Source organism: Lepisosteus platostomus, chromosome 12 (genome assembly GCF_059453375.1).
Source record: "Lepisosteus platostomus isolate fLepPlt1 chromosome 12, fLepPlt1.hap1, whole genome shotgun sequence".
In the NCBI taxonomy this organism is placed as follows: Eukaryota; Metazoa; Chordata; class Actinopteri; order Semionotiformes; family Lepisosteidae; genus Lepisosteus; species Lepisosteus platostomus.
The window spans coordinates 36909484-36927582 of NC_142622.1; the positions used below are offsets into that span (position 1 = coordinate 36909484).

Genomic DNA, 18099 nt, shown 5'->3' on the forward strand with positions numbered 1-18099 from the left:
GGAGTATTCTCGGTCGCAGTTAATGGCAATGTCAGCTCAAAGATTTGGTTCAAACCACCAAATGGAGACTGGTGTCCCGACAAGCGGACCCTGCTGATGCGGGATTAACACTAGGAAAGAGAGAGATCATTATTATCTATTTAAATTAAAGTCATGATTGCATAAGTATTCAAACTCTTTGGGGTCACAAATCATATTTTGGTGCACACAACTACCTTAATGAGCCTCACAATCAGTTCAGTGTGCGCTGATAGTGTCCAACAAAATCTAGTCTGCATAACAAAGAAGCAAACTCATCTCACTGCAAAAATGTGGTGAAAAATTAACATACAGTAGCTGAGGTAGTGAACAAAACAAAATATTTTCTTACTGCTGTCAGAATAAAGATGTTCATGAAAGAAGACAAAATGACTTTTAATTTAGTTGCTGCCACATTGTTTCAGTTTAATGATTAACGCATGGTCACAGAGGAAGTTTTTTTTGCATTCAATTGCATTACATAGATTGCACTTTCAAGGAGAAGGTTTTTTTTTATTTACAGAATCAACAGGATGCTTATGCAACAGGCAGGGTGCAATGAAATGATGCTTAAGTACATTAGAGATTTACTTCGGTTAAAATCAGTTAGCATTTTCGAGATGCACAATTTATACAGTACAGTAGCAATATGAAAAGGCGACATATTTCAGATGAATGAATCTCTGCAATGAAGCTGATCTGTGTACTTCATTTTTTTGCAGGGGCCAAGGGGAGTAGCAGGAGAGCAAGGTCGTACAGGACCAGCCGGGCCTCCTGTAAGTATGTTTTCAACTGTTTAGCAAGTAGTATGTATTGAGTCATACTAAATAAATGACCACAATCATCATCGTCATCACCATCACCTTTATCATCAACTTGTCATAATTGTTTAAACAACTGTGTTTGACCTATGATCCTTATGTAAGCACAGACTAGTATCCCCGTCAACCAGACCACATATGCAGACACACCAGGGGGAGTAGCATTAAACTGCGTTAAACTCTATATACAGTATTTGGCATTCAATAATTAGATGACAGTAAAAATCAGACAACCATTCATTTCTAACACAAATCACCCTGGAGAACACAAAATATGATATAACACTTTTTTACCTTTTGAGAGTTTGTGGGGAACTACAAACTAAAAAAAAAATACTGAAATTCGTCTCTTACAATTAAAAATCTGACTTGTATGCAGAGATAGCATTACCTCATAAAGGCCAATGTCTTAGCATTTCATGAGTTATTCTGTCACTTAACCTCCACAGAATTATTTTTTTATAAACCGTTTAGTCAGAAGTGAATAAACGCCAAATTTAAAGTATCAGTGAAATGTATAAATATTTAACATATCCTCGCAACTTCCATTTCATAGCAAAGCTATTTCTACACTGTGGGTATTATACAATGTGTCACTTTATTTCTACAAGTCATAGGACTACTGACCTTAAAGGAGTTTTCATATGCCTTTTATAGGTGTCTGTTTACTTCTAAACAAGCATTGTGCATATACAGTAAGCATGATTTTCATGCCTTTAATAGGTCAGTTATTTTTGCTAAGGGGCTTTGAAAAAAAAGACTAAATATACAGTATATTTGACTTATTTGGTCAAATTAAGATTTACATTTAGGAGAATTTTGTTAAAGAAATACATCAAAAGGTTTCTCAAAAAGTCTTGATCAGCTACCTCAGTATTATTGAGCAGGGTGACTGGTCCAGATGCCTGGTCGGGTTGTTAAAGCCTCTTACATCCTGGGTCCTGAATCTACTTCCACTTTGCTTACTTGTCTAAGGTGTATTTTTTTTGTATATAATATTTTTATACAATTTTATTTTAAATCAGGGTCCGAAAGGGGAGCCTGGACTCCAGGGCGAGTCTGGTAGAATTGGTGATCCGGTAAGTTAATGTCAAACAAGGGTGAGTATTGTAGCGGGTTCGGGTTCTTGGGGTTTCTGCCCTTGCCGCTCCTACCCCAGTTCGTCCCCCTGCCTCAGGATCGATCCCGGGTCTCCGGCGTCGCTCAACAGGGAGAGATATTGCCGGCTGAGCTAAAGAAGGCCTTCGCCAGACCGGGCGGTCAACATCCCTGTTATGCGCAGGGGAGTAGAGGGCTGTGCCATCACCGCTCTGTAACCGGCTCGTACAACTTGTATGTCGGCCGTTCGTTACAGTATATGTAATTATGTACTTTATAAATGTATAGGCCTCTGTTTTACAAACTTTTGTACTCAATATATTAAAATAGCTTATTTCTTACTTTTTTCAAGGACAACCTGATCTAGGGCTATTTTCTATTAAAGAAAGCATCATTTTCTTTGCTCCAAAATGGGACTTTAATAAGATATTGAAAGTGTATTTGTTTTTGTAATATACAATACCATCAATCTTTTTTTATAGGGTCCACCAGGATTACAAGGCCCTCCAGGTGTCCGTGGTTTACCTGGGAGTGTGGTATGCACATTAAGCAAATTTATCTCGCATGCACTGGTTTTTACCTCTCAACTATTTCTATGGACAATTCTCTGATCATTGTAGAATCTAATAGATAGTTAAATTATTTCATTTATCTACTCAGTCATAATGCTTTGCCTAATACTACTAAAACTACAACATTAGTTGCTGGAAAATGGTTACCGGTTTAAGGAAACATGATCTTGAAAGAAGAAGTTCTGAACTTTGTGGTCATCAGCATACTTGTAAATTGCTCAATAAATATGGGAATACTCTCTTTTCAATATGCAGGGAGTACCAGGTAATCCTGGCCTACCTGGAAATGATGGTCTCAGAGGAGAAAAGGTAAGAGGGAGCTGGTGACTGGAGAAATCTTTGTGAAGATGCAATCTTCTTCAGTTATGAGCTGCATTGATTTCAGAAATTGCATATATCTTCCAATCTTATGAAAACTGACCTCACCTTACACCGTGATTTCAGTTTGATTACTGTACCTCAGTAAAGGTGTCATTGTATGACTATTAACAATAAAATGTTGTAATTTACTTAGCCTAGATATTTTGGAGAAAGCAGAGGAAAAAAGTCAGTTCATGGCTGGAATACCTCCTCCTGAACTGTTGTGCATATACTGTATTGCCTCTAATTTTCCGATATGGAAAACACAGATTTATATATTTAATTTTGTTCATTTTCATTAGCGGAGATTAGGTCCAAATATGATGTTTAAAAGCTACTGTACATCTGTATTCCTTTGCCAGGGAAAAGGGAACAGAAGTTGAGCTATGCAGGTGGATTTAACAAAAGTGCTTTGTCAAATGTAAAGTGTTGTTTGATTCCTGGGTTTCAATTGTACAGGGAGAACAAGGAAAAGATGGACCGCAGGGACCAACAGGGCCTCCAGGGGAAGCTGGGCCTGCTGGGATTCCTGGGCTGCCCGGAAAGGGGAAAGATGGAGAACCTGTAAGACAGAGATACCGTCTTTTCCGTGCAGCTCGATCATCTTTTTAATTATGCATGCATGCGATTGTTTACTTTTATTATGGAATTACTACAGCAAAGGCTATTCTTTTTTTATTTGTTGTCTCCTGAACAAGACTGAAACCAACAACAGCTACTGTATATTCTGTTGCTCAGGACGTTTGTTTATGCATATCTGATTTACTTTCATTGTCACAGATCTTTTTGCAGGTCTCCCTCATCTTATGCAGTTTCAGCTTACTCCATTCCACATTAACATGCAGAACACAATTTCATACTACAATTTCATCAGGAGCTGGCAAAGTCTCATATATACATAGTTTTAACACAGTGTTGGTATGGTACATCTACATCACCTTCTTCCCAGGAAACAAGCAATGTGTTTTTTTCTCTTTGTGCCTCATGGTACTACACACACTCCGGTTATGTCTCCTACATTTTGACAGTGCCTTATGAATCAAAAAGTCAATAGTGTTGCCAAACGCTCATAAAATGTGATGACATATTAAAAGAAAAGGGACACATTAGATCATCTTGCTCACGTGCTTTACACACTATTCAGACGAATGAAGCACCATGTTGTGCTAATGTTAAGGGTCGCAAAATCTAAATGTACACATTTATTTTATTAATGTAAGGATCATCACTATTAAACTTAATTACAGTATAATATATAACTTCATTGTGTATGTACAGTATTTAAGATTTTTTTGGATTGATGAGTATAATGCTTGTGTAACTCCTATCTTCCTATAGTTAAATATTCATTACACAGTTTCCTGATAGGTGTATTTTGTTTGGAAACTGTTACTTAAAAGAGTAAGGCCTAGAACTAGAAATAATTTATAACCACTTGTCAATCATATGGCTTTGTTAGCTCATTTCCTGATGGTGGATTTCTGTTTTCAAGAAGCCTCTTCTTTCACCGGAAGGAACCAATAGGTCAAGGTCCGGATTTAGTACATGCTAAGGAATTTTGCGAGAGGAATAAACATGGTCTAACACCAGGTTTTTGTTAACAAGTAAAACATCAGACTATAATGATAACTTATGTCCTCTGCTTTTCTGTCACTGATCATAATCTAATATTGTATAGACAGTAGAATGCTATCTGCACAGAAGGCATACTGTACAGTATCAGCACAAATTTCACAATGAATTACATCAGAAAATTAATTAAATATGAAGGTTGTGATGCTCAGAGTAGACATTCATAAAGTACATTTCTAACTTTGAAACAAACAATTAAACAAGTTACAAGTAATAGGTTTATTCCATGCTGAAAAAAAAAAGAAAGAGAACACAACGTTTCGGTGTGAGTTCACACCTGAAGAAGCTCACACCTGCTCACACCTGAAGAAGGCTCCACGGCCGAAACGTTGTGTTCTCTTTCTTTTTTTTTTCAGCATGGAATAAACCTATTACTTGTTCCTTTGCGGCCTACGCATGCTGATGCAGCTACCCACCTGAATTAAACAAGTTATGTAAGAATCTGGTTTTAGTGCCTTGAATAGAGGGAATTGTGTATTGTTCTAGTATTAACAAGCTTTCACAATGCATTTTGACTTCATTTGAGGCCAAAGCTAGAAAACATAGAGAACCAATAAATATGAGACCATCCAATAGAGTTCAGTATTGTGATTCTGAATTTTCAATCTAAGCTCAGACAACTCAATTAGTTTTTTATCTTCTTTTTTTTCATGTGAACAGTCAATAAGAATTTCCTGTTCTTTAATGAAAATTTGGATCCTGCTGATGTGAAAGTGCAGAGATGGCTCAAATCAGTATGACCACCATGTGGCTATAATCAAACTAAAAAGGGTCATGGCAACATGCTGTAGAGACAACTGTTAATTTTGTCTCAAAATCTGGTTCCACTAGATGTACCAGCAGCTGTCTGATGCTTATATAGGAACACAAGACATAATCTTATTCAAAGTTCCAAAACCACTGGTTTCAATTTCTTCTCTAAAACAATTTCCATTTACGGAGGTGTTCCTTCTCATTAGGGAAACGTTGCTTGACTCCATGTGTGCTTTTTGTGCTGAGTATGTGTTAATGAATTTATGATCTCTGAATTTTATAGGGAGAGCCGGGAGCACGTGGTTTACCAGGACTTCCTGGCCCTAAGGTGAGAAAAAACTGGCATGTGGAGTGACTGAATCACATTTTCCTAAGGAGAAAGTGTGCAATGTACAAGGCATAATGCTTGGACACATTTCAGCAACTTAAAAGGTTTCTAAGTTCAAGACTTTTCAGCACTGCAACAGGAAGAATAATTGAAGTTCTCCAGCAGAGTCTTGCTCCCTTGCAACACACTTTGTAAATAGAATATCTAGCGCTGAGCAATCAAGTCAAGTGCTCTGTATATAGACAGTAGCTATTCAGCTGGTCAACAAAAAAAAAATCCCTATATAAAAGAAACTGATATCAGCTCATAACAAATATGCCCTTTGTTTTACTATTGGTGCAATGAAAATAATTGTATTATTTTGTTTCATTTTCAATATAATGTGTTTGGAACTAAAAATTAAAGTTTTCAAACAGTTTTCAATGTAAATGAACAATGTCAAAGCAAGAGATGAGTGACAGTTAAGTTATGCACAAACTTCAAACTTCATGATTGTGTATATGAAAACTATCAATTGTGAAAAAAGTGATTAGACATACATGAGGTATTAGTATCTTTCTAATATAGAAAGACAAAAAAACAAAAACATTCACTCTACACATTGAAACAGATATACAGTATAAACTATGAAAGTAATTATATTCAGTGTCTATAGGCTTATTACTCTTTGCATTTTTTTTGAAAATTAAAGTTTACATGCAGTATTTCACATAATAAATATGTTTGGTGTCATTTTTAATTCATTTATCATTCTTGACTTACTGTGATACACTCTAGTGACTTTGGTGTTAAACACTAAATTCACCTAATTCCTAATTAAATGATTGAGCCTGGGTGATAAAGTGATTTAACTTGTTTGATGTCAAACACTATGAAAATCGAGAAAGACAAAACACAGAAAGGAATTAATATGTTCTACCTTTCAAGAGAACAATGCTTTCTTGTCATTGATATGTTAGAGGCTGAATTCTTACATCAAGTCTATGTATACCACTGTGATGGATGTGAGCTAGTGTTGTGCACATGTTCACAAAAATATGCTAATTGTTGTGCAGAACAGGCCAATCAATCAAATGTTGTGGTCTGGACTAGAGTGTGGAGTCACTATAGAATTTCACTTGTCAAGATTGATGATGTACAGTGTTCATTGATCAAGCGGGACCCCACTTGCTGCTCTTTCTGCAGTGTCATACTTATAATACATGACATTATACCAGCATGGCCTCAAGTTGTTTGTGTAAAAACAATTTTCTTGCAAGATGAGAGTGTGTGTATCAGGTGAATGCCCTGTGGCTGGAAGGTTGCCAGTTCAAATCCCGCAGCCGGCAGAGGAACTCCGTTGGGCCCCTTAGCAAGGCCCTTAACCCCAACTGCTCCAGGGGTGCTGTACAATGGCTGACCCTGCACTCTGACACCAAGCTTCTCTTCCTGTCTGCGTGTCTCATGGAGAGAGAGCTGGGGTCTGCGAAAAGACAAATTCCTAATATAAGAAATTGTATATGGCTAATAAAGTGATCTTATCTTATCTTATGTGTTGGTCTTGTTTGGAGATTGTTTTCCGAAGTGCAGGGTATTCTTTTTTGGGTCTGAAAGATGCAAGTATTCTTTCATATTTTGCAAGTAACTGCATAAAAAGTAATTTGAAAATATTTACTCTTTTGGGATTTTGAAATAAATCTGGACATATCACATTTACCTTTATATGTTATTAACTGTTTGTTTTTACTTACTGACTGTAAAAAAAACACCTGAAGTTTTACTTAAAGTAACAGTAATATCATAGTATTTATAACATAATAAAATTATCTCCAAATAAAAGTAATCAGAAAATTATATAGGTTATACAAACAGTTTCCCACCCTAAAAATGGCAAAGTTTTTCTTTGCAAATAGAGGATAAATAAAAAGAAATACATTTTTATATTTAAAAGTATAGAGAGTCCATGCATGCAGAAATTGCTTGCTTTAAGAAAAGTCTTCAATGATTAATGGCTGCCGAAACCTCTAGACATCATTGTTGTCAAGTAAACTAAAGCCAATCACTCATTGTTTAGAAATTGTCAGGCATGCAGGTTCTTTCAGATGAATCACCTATATACTGTTTATAAACAATCAGAACTTCAGGCCAAATTCTTTCCTAAGATGATCTCATTTATAACTGGGACTCACACTGATAAAATTCACTTTCTTCCTAATGCTTTTTAGGGTGAGACTGGTGCCCCTGGGTTACAGGGTCTTCCGGGAGACAGAGGCCCACCTGGTATTGGGCGTCCTGGACCTCTGGTACAGTATTACCTCTCCTCACATTTGCTACTGGTCTTTTCATGTATAGCTGCTTCCCACAAACCATGTGTTTCATGTTGCAGGGCACTACTTATTGAACATGACAGCCAATAAGATAATCTAAGGATAATTTTTGCGATCTGAGATCTTAAAAAGTTTATACAATAGGCATTAGTGCATTCATCAATGTTTTGGCACAATACATTGTTGGATTGTATCGATGTTATTGTTACTAAAATACTAAACTTTTTTATGGGAACATTCTGTACACTATCATTCAAGCAATAGGTTATGAGCCTTATAGGGAAGTTCAGATTTCTTTAAGTAAATTTCATTATTGTCCCAGTAGTCTTCAATAAGACTAGGTTAGATGATCACATAACCTCATTTTATTAAAAAGTTAAAGTGTTCTTTAATTGGAAACACCCAATTTCACAATATACTGTACAGGTACAGTATGTGCAAAAGCATTGCTGACGTGTATCACAATCAACGGTGCATGCTGCTACAATATAAACAGCAGCAAGAAAAACAAGTCCTTCTTTATGCTATAGAGATTTAAAGTGAATTTACATTTTAATCATATATAAATAGCAATTTGCTTTTCCTACTTTCTTGGGAGGTCCATTGAATTGTCTGTATGCTCCCAAACATTGTAATATTCCAATACTGCTTGCATGTTTTTGTAACCAGTAGTGTCATTTTCTGACAGTGTTCCCATTTTCTGCACTGCACCTCAGGATATGGTGAAATTTAAATCTTAAACCAAATCAATTGTTTAATGTACAGACATTCTGCAAAATCAAGTAAATTTGTTCAACCTCTCTTTTCTCTGGGATATTCCACTATATTAATATCTCATAAATCTATGCAGAGTAAATGCATGAGCTGAGAAAAATGAGCTTTAATAAATGGTTATACAGTACTGTACTGTATGTACAATTAATTTGCTTTTTTTAATTTTACTTTCTTACTTTAAGGACGGCATTATGCAAATCTGTATAAAATATGTTAGCATTAACATATTTTTTCTCATATTGAAGCCTCATTTCCTATTTTATATCCATGATTTATGTTTCTATTACCTGCATTTAATACTGTGCACTTGTCTACATCAACTGCATGTGCTTGCTCAGTCTTGAATTATACAGTATCAAACTCTTTGAAAATTCCTTTGCGGTTTATGCAGTGCTTCATAGTTCTCCCAGTAGATTTTGGTATAAACTTCACTAGTTTACAAACTAGACCAATATCTAGATTGCTTCATAAAAACTACATAGAAAGGAGATCTTAACACAGGTTGATTTAGCAAAGTCCTGATTACATCACAGTTTTGAGCTTTCACACCTTAACTTTACTCTGTGTTTTCTATTAGCCTATTCTAATTCAAAATACACTAACATTTCTCAAAATGACTACCACCTGTCGTTTGACAATAACTCTTTTATCAAGAAAGTGATGAAATGTTGTACTTTGTGAGTTCATTATTGTTTTTAGTTTTTTTCAAAAACTCTAAAGAGCTTGTTACGCAAGACTTACGTTTACTACAAATCTGCACACAGATGGACATCAATTTAAATTCTAATTATTGTTACCATGACCTTATGCATAATATAAGTAGAATGTGGTAGGTTATACTGTAATTTTGTTTCAGTGTTGTCATCCCTTTTATTGATGGCCATTACATTAACAATTTGATCACTTCATCATTTTAGGGACCAGCTGGAGCCCAGGGTGAAAAAGGACCACCGGTAAGCAATCACTGTGGATTTGGTGTACAAGGAATTCAGAAGTATTTCATGCACTTACACATAACATAACATGTGAATTCAATATATTTTACCACTGTTCTTAGACTATTAAATTTACTAGGGCAGAGCTATGTTTATGCTCAAAATCAAATTGGAATATGATCAGCAAATATGAACAAAGAAAAAAACAAATGTATTAAAAGAAAATATTATTACAGGGCTTTGAAATATGATACAAATAATAAAATATTTATACATATGTTTTTGAATCAAACTCTTTCCCTCTGATTAATGTAAGAACTGCTTGTAAACTGTTTATGATTCAAAGAAAAACATTTAGTTTTTTAGATTTCTGTCACAAAATGCTCAATATATAGAGTATATTGTGATATATCGTGTACATAATGTACATATAATAAGCACAATGCATTAACTCATATGTTTATTTGAATTATGAAAAAATAAATTAATCCATTATTAAAAAGTCCAACAATTACAAAAAACAAAAATACAAAAAAATATATCAATCTACAGTCTGGCCAAAATAATTTTAATTCAGTTTAATCATCTGTTTATTTCAAATAATAACAGTATATATAATAACAATTTTGAATAGAACAATACAGAGTACTCCCCAGATTTATTCACACATTTGGTGAAAAGGAACAAAAACATCATACTGAATATATGTACAGTACTGTAAGCTACACTGCAAATTTGATAGCATAGTACAGGACAAAGCTACTGTACATTTGTCATAGGTTTCTGAATTCCAGACAATATACAAATGTAGAAATCTAGAATTTGTGAGGTTCAGTGGTGTCACAATTCCAACACGTGATCACTTTTTTTTGCAAGATGCACTTCTCTACAACACCGTTAGATGGCACAACAAATCCTTAAAGTACCACAGCAGTGTGTGGTTTTAAGAAGAATCTGTAAAATATTAACTGTTTGTTAACCCAATAGTGTTTTCCTGTGCTAATTATACTGTATACAGTACATACTAGTGACAATTTCATTAAATATAATGATTACATTGTTCAGACATTGAAAATGGGTCATTGAGAATGATTATTTGGCAACTTCTAGCAGCATTTCTGAAAGGGGGAAAGGTGGAGGTGTGGGATTCAAGAGCGTTTCATAACATCAGTAATCTTAAATCTTTGCTGCTTATTGGCTTTATAATGACACTTTGAGATGTGATGGAAAATCAATTGTCAATAAAACCACTAGCCCAGCTAGAATGAAACCATCTGAAACATCTGGCACAACACAAGTGTCATATAGTGATCTGTATGGGCAGAAGGAGGTATGCCAGTTAGGACACTGCATATACTGCGTTGTGATTTCTGCTGATGTGAGTTTTGACACACATTCTAGATAATTGCATCTGTAGATGTCACATTTGTTCACATTTCTAATTATTTCAAAATAAAATCCAACCTAAAAATTCTACAATAACAGGCTCATTGGAAATGCATTGTAAGCCTACAGAACTATTTTACATAGAGACTACAGAAGGTTTTGTATTTCTCTGGGATATTAAAGACGGTTACATACAGAATACATTCAGCAGTATTATATATCATCCTGGTTAAGATCTGAGACTGCAAGCAAATGGACATTGACCTCCACATGTTGGAGGATGATTATGAGAATTCACAAAAAAACCTCCATCAACCACTTTACGATATAACGTCTATTATTAAGACATTGAAGCCTGTAGATACAGGGGTATAGTGGTTCAGGAGGCAACTGTAAATTCAAAGACAACAGTTGGAGATATCCAATACAAACTGCCTTCCTAGGATACAAAGTGTCAAAAATTATCATTCAGCATCACCTGCATTGTCATGAATGAATGGATTGGTGGGAAGGGTCATGCACACTGTGAAATATTGTATTTATGGTGATGTCAACATACAATGGTAGTTGTGTGTTTTACATGAATGCCTACATTATTATTCTTTTTTCTTCAGGGCCTAAGAGGATTACCTGGTGTTGCTGGTCCACAGGGTTCACCAGGGCATAATGTAAGAACACTTAATACAATGACTAGATAAAAACATTAAAAAATGCAAACAACAGACAACAGACAGATGATCATTCAAATCATTTAGCTTCTTTGTTTGCAAGACGTTTATTGGTCTGTAGATCTAACACTGCTGTCCCTGAAATATAATATATCTTGAACATACCTGGATATTTTGTTTCATACACCAATAATTATTTAATAATACATATATTATATTTCATATATAATTATTCATTTATGTACAGTATTATATAATGAGTTATATATAATATTAATTCATACTTGTATCAGGACACCTTATAATAGTCTTGTTGAAGACTACAAGTTTCAGTCTCTTTGCTCTGTCTGTATTTCCTTAGTTTCAGGACTATTGTAAGGTCCTGTAGCATTAATATGCTTTTTGCAGTGTTGCCATTATAATTATATACATGCTTCCAACAATTTTGTAAACTTTTAACAGAACATATATTTACTGTCCAGCTGCTATTATTGTGGTTTAATATGTTGAACTACAATATGTTGAAATCTAAAACAAAAGGACAAAAACATTAAAATGTTTTTCTTAGCACGATTTGCATATCTTAGCCTGATTTACTGATTATGTTCATATACTAAAAAATTAATATGACTTAAAAGGACATTGTTCCTTCCAAAAGTGTTATTTATAAATGTATGAAATCACAAATTAAACTATTTTATTTCTCTGAGTTTTTTTGTGTGTATTTATGTGTGTTTATACAGTATTTCTTTTATGACAGGGTTTGCCAGGGAGACAAGGTGACAGGGGTCCCCCAGGAGAGCCAGTATGTATTAAATTTCACAGTATAAAAATACAATGCTGTTTGGTAGCCACTCAATCTGTAAATACAAAGAGTTTCACAGTAATATGTAACAAATCTGGGATGATATGGCTTAATGTACACCACAAGCCCTTAAGAAACGATGCCTTTAAAATGAGTAAAAACACTTGATCAGTATATGCAAAACTAATGTATACAATAAGATTGTTGTTTGTTCTTTCTACAGGGAAAAGCCGCAGAACTTTCTGAAAAAGATCTTTCAGCTTTCCTTAAGGTGAGGACAACATTGAATTAAAGTGAGGTGTTAGACTGTTTTTTTTTCTTCAAGAAAAATAAAATAGCCGCACAAATGCTTTACACTGAAAAAAGCTAGCTTTTCACGCTCACAGCTTTCTTTCAATATATGCTTTGGCTTTTTTCATGTTTCATGTTTCATGTACTGTACATCTGAAACCTGGAAAAAGACATTGTTCTGGGAAATTAGGAAAAGGAAATTATTATTTTTATTCTTTCTTTCTCACCAGTGATGTGAAAATATTCACAAACAATTGGTTCCATGAAAGAGAATATTTTTATTACATTTTCTGCTGCAGGACCTATAGTAGAGATTTTAACATTTTTACAGGGCACCTGAGTAACAAACCTGCCAAAGACACTCATTCAGACCAGAGATGAAACTTTGTGATACTGGGAATCTTATGATTTAAGTGGAGGCGCACAACTTACTCAGCACTGTTAGGTATAGGGTTGGGAACAATGGTCATGTTACTAGATGACTGTGACTGAGATACTGGAAATCCTATGATTTACTGTAGGTGTAGGCACACAAATTTACTCTGTTAAAGCACTGTTAGAGATTATGGTTGGCCAATGTTTTCTCAACTCTCAGTGGAACAAAGATGAAAGGCTTGATGGGTGGGCAGACACTTCCTCATTTCCCTTTCTTGTCTACAGCAGTTTTTGCTGAGAGTTGAGATGTAACTGGGTTTTCTGATATGTAATAACACATGATAAAGTATATTTGGAGAGAAAAATATTGAAAGAAGCAAAGACAAGCTCAGAAAACAGTGAAGCACAAAACGTCTTTGTAATTAAGAATGCTATCTCTGTATAGGATTCCAGTCCTTATGTTTTACAGTTGTGTTGTTTCAGGATATGTGTAAAGATTGTCCACCGGGACCTCCTGGGGTGCCAGGTATGCCAGGTTTTAAAGGAGACAAAGGGCCAGCAGGCCCTCCAGGAAAAGATGGTCGAGACGGGTACCAGGTATGAGAAGTGCTACACTATAAAATCTTTTATAGTTTGAGGTGGAAGGTGGTTTTCTTTCAAAAGGGAATTTTATTTAATAAAATTTAACCTAAAATATGACCTGTTTAAAACTGGCACATTAAAACACAGGATATAAAAGGAGCTTCAACGGGTCCATGATTAATTTGTTTCCTTTATAAACACACGGGTTTATGTTTTTTTTGATTGTTGTTGAACAATACATTTCCTGACTGTTATTTTCAGATTTTGGACTGGGCTTTTTTAAACAAAATTAAACACAGAATCATGCATACAGTATGGCCATTGGATTTTAAGCATTTCTTTTTAACTTAGTTTGAAACAAAAATACAAAATCTTAAATACCATTTACTGTTTCATTATTAGTAGATTTTTTGTGACTTTTGGAACATAAAACTGGCATTCTGAGCAGAAGCATGCAGACTCCCCCTAGACATAGAAATTGTTGGCATTAAAAACAGCAAACTTAGAACGGTAATTCTAAGCTTAGAAGTGGGGATTACAGAGAAGCTGGATACTGCAGCCTTTTACTGGGGGGTACTTATGTAATAAATATGATAATTGTAATAGAAATATAATGGGAACAAATCAACAACAACAATGTTCTTTATTCATAATTATTAAATTAATATTATTAATATGAATATTACGAAATAAAATAAAATAATGGGACATTTTACATTTTTCACATTACGTTTTGTCACATTAGTATTAGTATTATCAATATAGAATCATAAAATGTGGTTATAATTCCTCTGCTACAGCCAATAAGCAAAACACTATACATTAACATAACCACTCCCAAGGGATTTTTCATTTATATAGACATTTTATTTTTTTCCCTTTGCAGTTGCTACTAAAATACTATTTCCCTTCAATTTGCCCTGTAAATTAGCCATTTTCTACTGTATTATGTATTGGATATAATAATATATAAATACAACACATCTGTTTTACACAAGGTAAATTTGAGGCAATGTGTCATTTCATTTGTTCTATGTTTTCTTAGACAAAGTACCTTAATAAAAGAGCTATCCTTAATTACAGGGACCCACTGGGCCTCCAGGTCCCCCAGGGCCACGTGGGATGGATGGCATCAAGGTAAGTTTTCATAAGCTCTGATCCAGATGTGGCAGTCCACTATAAGAGTGTACTGTAGCATAGTCCCAGAAAATTGCATTATCTTGAAAATACTGTACAGTATGTGATATACTGTATGTATGGTGAAATACAAGGCATACTGTAGATCAGCGTTTCTAAAATATATTTAATTATACCAAAGAAAACTGCAGTATGGTTTGCACCAGGATCAAAGATACTTAATACAGCAAGTTGCATTATTCATAATTTCATAGTCTTGCATAATGTTTTTTTTCTTTGTGTCACTGTCTTCATCTGGCTTTGTCCTCTACTATGAGCTAAAAATAAACAGATCATATCCATTTAATTAAATGTTCCCTTAAATTATGGGGAGAAATATAATCATAAATGTGATTATTTTGATTGTTTGGCATTATTTTTAAGCATTTACCAGTTTATAGCTTCTAAAAGCCTCTATATTGATTTTAGGGCTGCTTTCTTCTTCCACAATAATTTCAAATTGCTGTACTTGAAAACCAAAACAAGGTTCAGTGGCTGGAATGTATAAGCAGGCATAATGCTTAATTTACACAATTTATCTTCCTGCTCCAAAGACGTGAAATGTGTGATATCAGATTGTATATTATAACTAAGAGCAATGTTTAGAGGTGAGAGAGACTGAAATGCCAGTCTTAGAAATTGTCACTCTAATTTTATTGCATGTTTTCTCAACAGGGTGGAAAAGGGGATCGCGGACCTCCTGGTGAAGCTGGAGAGAAAGGTGAAAAGGTAATATTAAAAATATTAGTCATACAAATATGATGAGATGATAAATGTGAATCATGTGCTGCTGAACATGATGTAAAGCTTCTTAATCGTGTCTATGTATTGTTATTCAGGGATTACCAGGGGCTCCTGGATATCCTGGGGCAGCGGGATTACCAGGGCAATCTGTAAGTATTCCCTCCTCAATTTACCTACTGTAGTAGCTGAAACTGTCACTAGTGCAAAATATACTACATTTCTGTGAAAATACAGATTGTAAGGAGTTCAATCGTCAAAGTGGTTATGACTGAAATTGGGACAATTATGACTAAAATTGCCCAACTAGGACTGAGGGTGTACAGTTAACATAATGCCACTGATGTTGGGAGAACTTTGACCAGTTTGGGTTAAATTGGAATTTAGCACTGTGCTTACTCTCGGGACCTGCTGGGTGAAATATCTTCCATTAGACACTACCTACAGTATCTCTTAAGGCACTTAAACTTCCAGCATGCAAATTGTAACTAGTTCTGGCAATTGAGGCATCAGAGGAGTTGAGTTGAGTAAATGTTGCAGGATTTCATTCATCACCTGTGGCTCAGGGGCTGCAACCATCGAGTTTTGTCTTTAACATCTAGTGGTTCTGCTGTTTATGGGTATATAATAGAAAATAACTACCAATAGTAAATAAAAAAAAACATTCATCTATTTTCTAACTGCTTCTTCCAATTCAGGGCTGTAGGGTCCAGAATCTGTCCCAGCAAGCAACAGGTGCAAGGCAGGGGACAACCTGAATAGGATGCCAGTCACACACACACTCACACCTAGGGCCAATTTTACCAGAAGCCAATTCAGATAATAGTATGTCTTTAAACTGTGGGAGGAAACTGGAGCACCTGAAGGAAACCCACGTGAACATGTGGAGAACATAAAAAATCCATACAGGTAGCACCCCAAGTTCACAATTGAGCTCAGGTCACCTAGTGCAGTGAGGCAGCAATGCTAACCTCTGTGTCACTGTGCCACCTGCTTATAGAAATAGAAAATACAAATTTACTAGTCGGGCCTTTCAGCTAATCTCAACTCAGAAAGTCATTGGAATATCAACTGTTTACAGTAATATTTTCATTAAGGTTCAAAAGAGAAATGTAGAATGCGCTCAACCATACACTTCATACATTTCATTTCTTGCTTTTATGTATGGGCTGCAAGAACATATGAAGGGCTGCAAACAAAAGAAAACCACTCAGCTCATCTAGTTCAGTTACTAATGGATCTGAGGATCTTATCCAACCCGTTCTTGACAGAAGCCATTATATTGACATCAACAACATGGCTGGGTAGCTTGTTGTAGACTCCCATATCCATTTGTGTGAAGCACAGCCTCCTTTTTTCAGTTGTATGTCCCTCAGTGTCTGCTTGTAACCTTCACTTCATGCTTCACTGTTGATTTTGAAGAAATCCATTGGGGTTAATTTTGTCGATGCCTTTGAGGATTCTTCTCTTCAGTACACACACCCCTGACTGTGTTTGTGTGATTTTTTTTTTGTTCTGTTTTGGCTAAAAGCCTGCTGTTGTAAGGTCGCGTTCAAGGGCACAGTGAACCAAATCTTATTTTGTTTCTTGTAGTTCAATGAAGATATAGAGTACTCTAGTAATCTATGAAACATTTCAGTTATTATTTGAACATGCTTTTGCAATACACAGATAATCAGTGTCATGCTGATATTTATAATACTGTACAGCAACCTCTTTATTTTCAACTGTATATTTGTGTGTTGTTTTTAGAAATGAGGAATAAAAGCTTTTTTCCCAGTATTTGAGAATCATGTGAAATAAAAAACAGCATTCTGGAAGTGTTTAATACAGTAGCAAAACAAATTGACATAATGAACTAAGATGTTCCTAACTGCAATTTAGTATAATTACCGTTATTTCCTCTGTGTTGTCTTGAAATATACAGTATCTTGTTTTTTAGACTTTATTTTATTTAGATACATGTAAGGATGGTTAAGATACCAGTCAAATAATACCAAAGTCAAATAATCTATAGTATCACTTGTAACAATCTATGTTTATAGTACTGTGATTTAAAACTAATAGAAGGAGTACTATATATGGTAGATACGGTAGACATCTTTAAGAAGTTCAGGTGGGTAGCTGCGTCAGCATGCGTAGGCTGCAAAGGAACACGTAATAGTTTTATTCTATGCCGTAAAAAAGAAGAAAGAAAACACAACGTTTCGGCTGTGGAGCCGTGGAGCTTACACCTGAAGAAGGCTCCATGGCTGAAACGTTGTGTTTTCTTTCTTCTTTTTTACAGCATGGAATGAATCTTTAAGAAGTGACTTTTTTTGAATCGGATAAAGTTTTTGTCTTTTCTCTTAGGGAGCAGATGGTAGCCCAGGACCTGCAGGTCCACCAGGAGCTCCTGGGGAAAAGGTAAGAACACATACAGTAGCTGAGTTCATTTATTTACAACCCAATGTACAGTACCACAGTGAAGACAGCAGT

General features: G+C 35.1%; 1 protein-coding gene across 1 annotated transcript in view; it reads left to right on the top strand.

Moving 5' to 3' along the window:
* Positions 1 to 18099, top strand: part of col22a1 (collagen, type XXII, alpha 1) — a 90996-nt gene that overhangs the window by 61288 nt on the left and 11609 nt on the right. Inside the window, exons 35-50 of the mRNA XM_088601840.1 lie at positions 741 to 794; positions 1865 to 1918; positions 2420 to 2473; positions 2765 to 2818; positions 3329 to 3433; positions 5538 to 5582; positions 7787 to 7864; positions 9580 to 9615; positions 11598 to 11651; positions 12412 to 12456; positions 12680 to 12727; positions 13606 to 13719; positions 14788 to 14841; positions 15556 to 15609; positions 15720 to 15773; positions 17974 to 18027. Coding sequence (XP_088457966.1) covers positions 741 to 794; positions 1865 to 1918; positions 2420 to 2473; positions 2765 to 2818; positions 3329 to 3433; positions 5538 to 5582; positions 7787 to 7864; positions 9580 to 9615; positions 11598 to 11651; positions 12412 to 12456; positions 12680 to 12727; positions 13606 to 13719; positions 14788 to 14841; positions 15556 to 15609; positions 15720 to 15773; positions 17974 to 18027 — 957 coding nt within the window. The remainder of the gene's footprint in view (positions 1 to 740; positions 795 to 1864; positions 1919 to 2419; positions 2474 to 2764; positions 2819 to 3328; positions 3434 to 5537; positions 5583 to 7786; positions 7865 to 9579; positions 9616 to 11597; positions 11652 to 12411; positions 12457 to 12679; positions 12728 to 13605; positions 13720 to 14787; positions 14842 to 15555; positions 15610 to 15719; positions 15774 to 17973; positions 18028 to 18099) is intronic.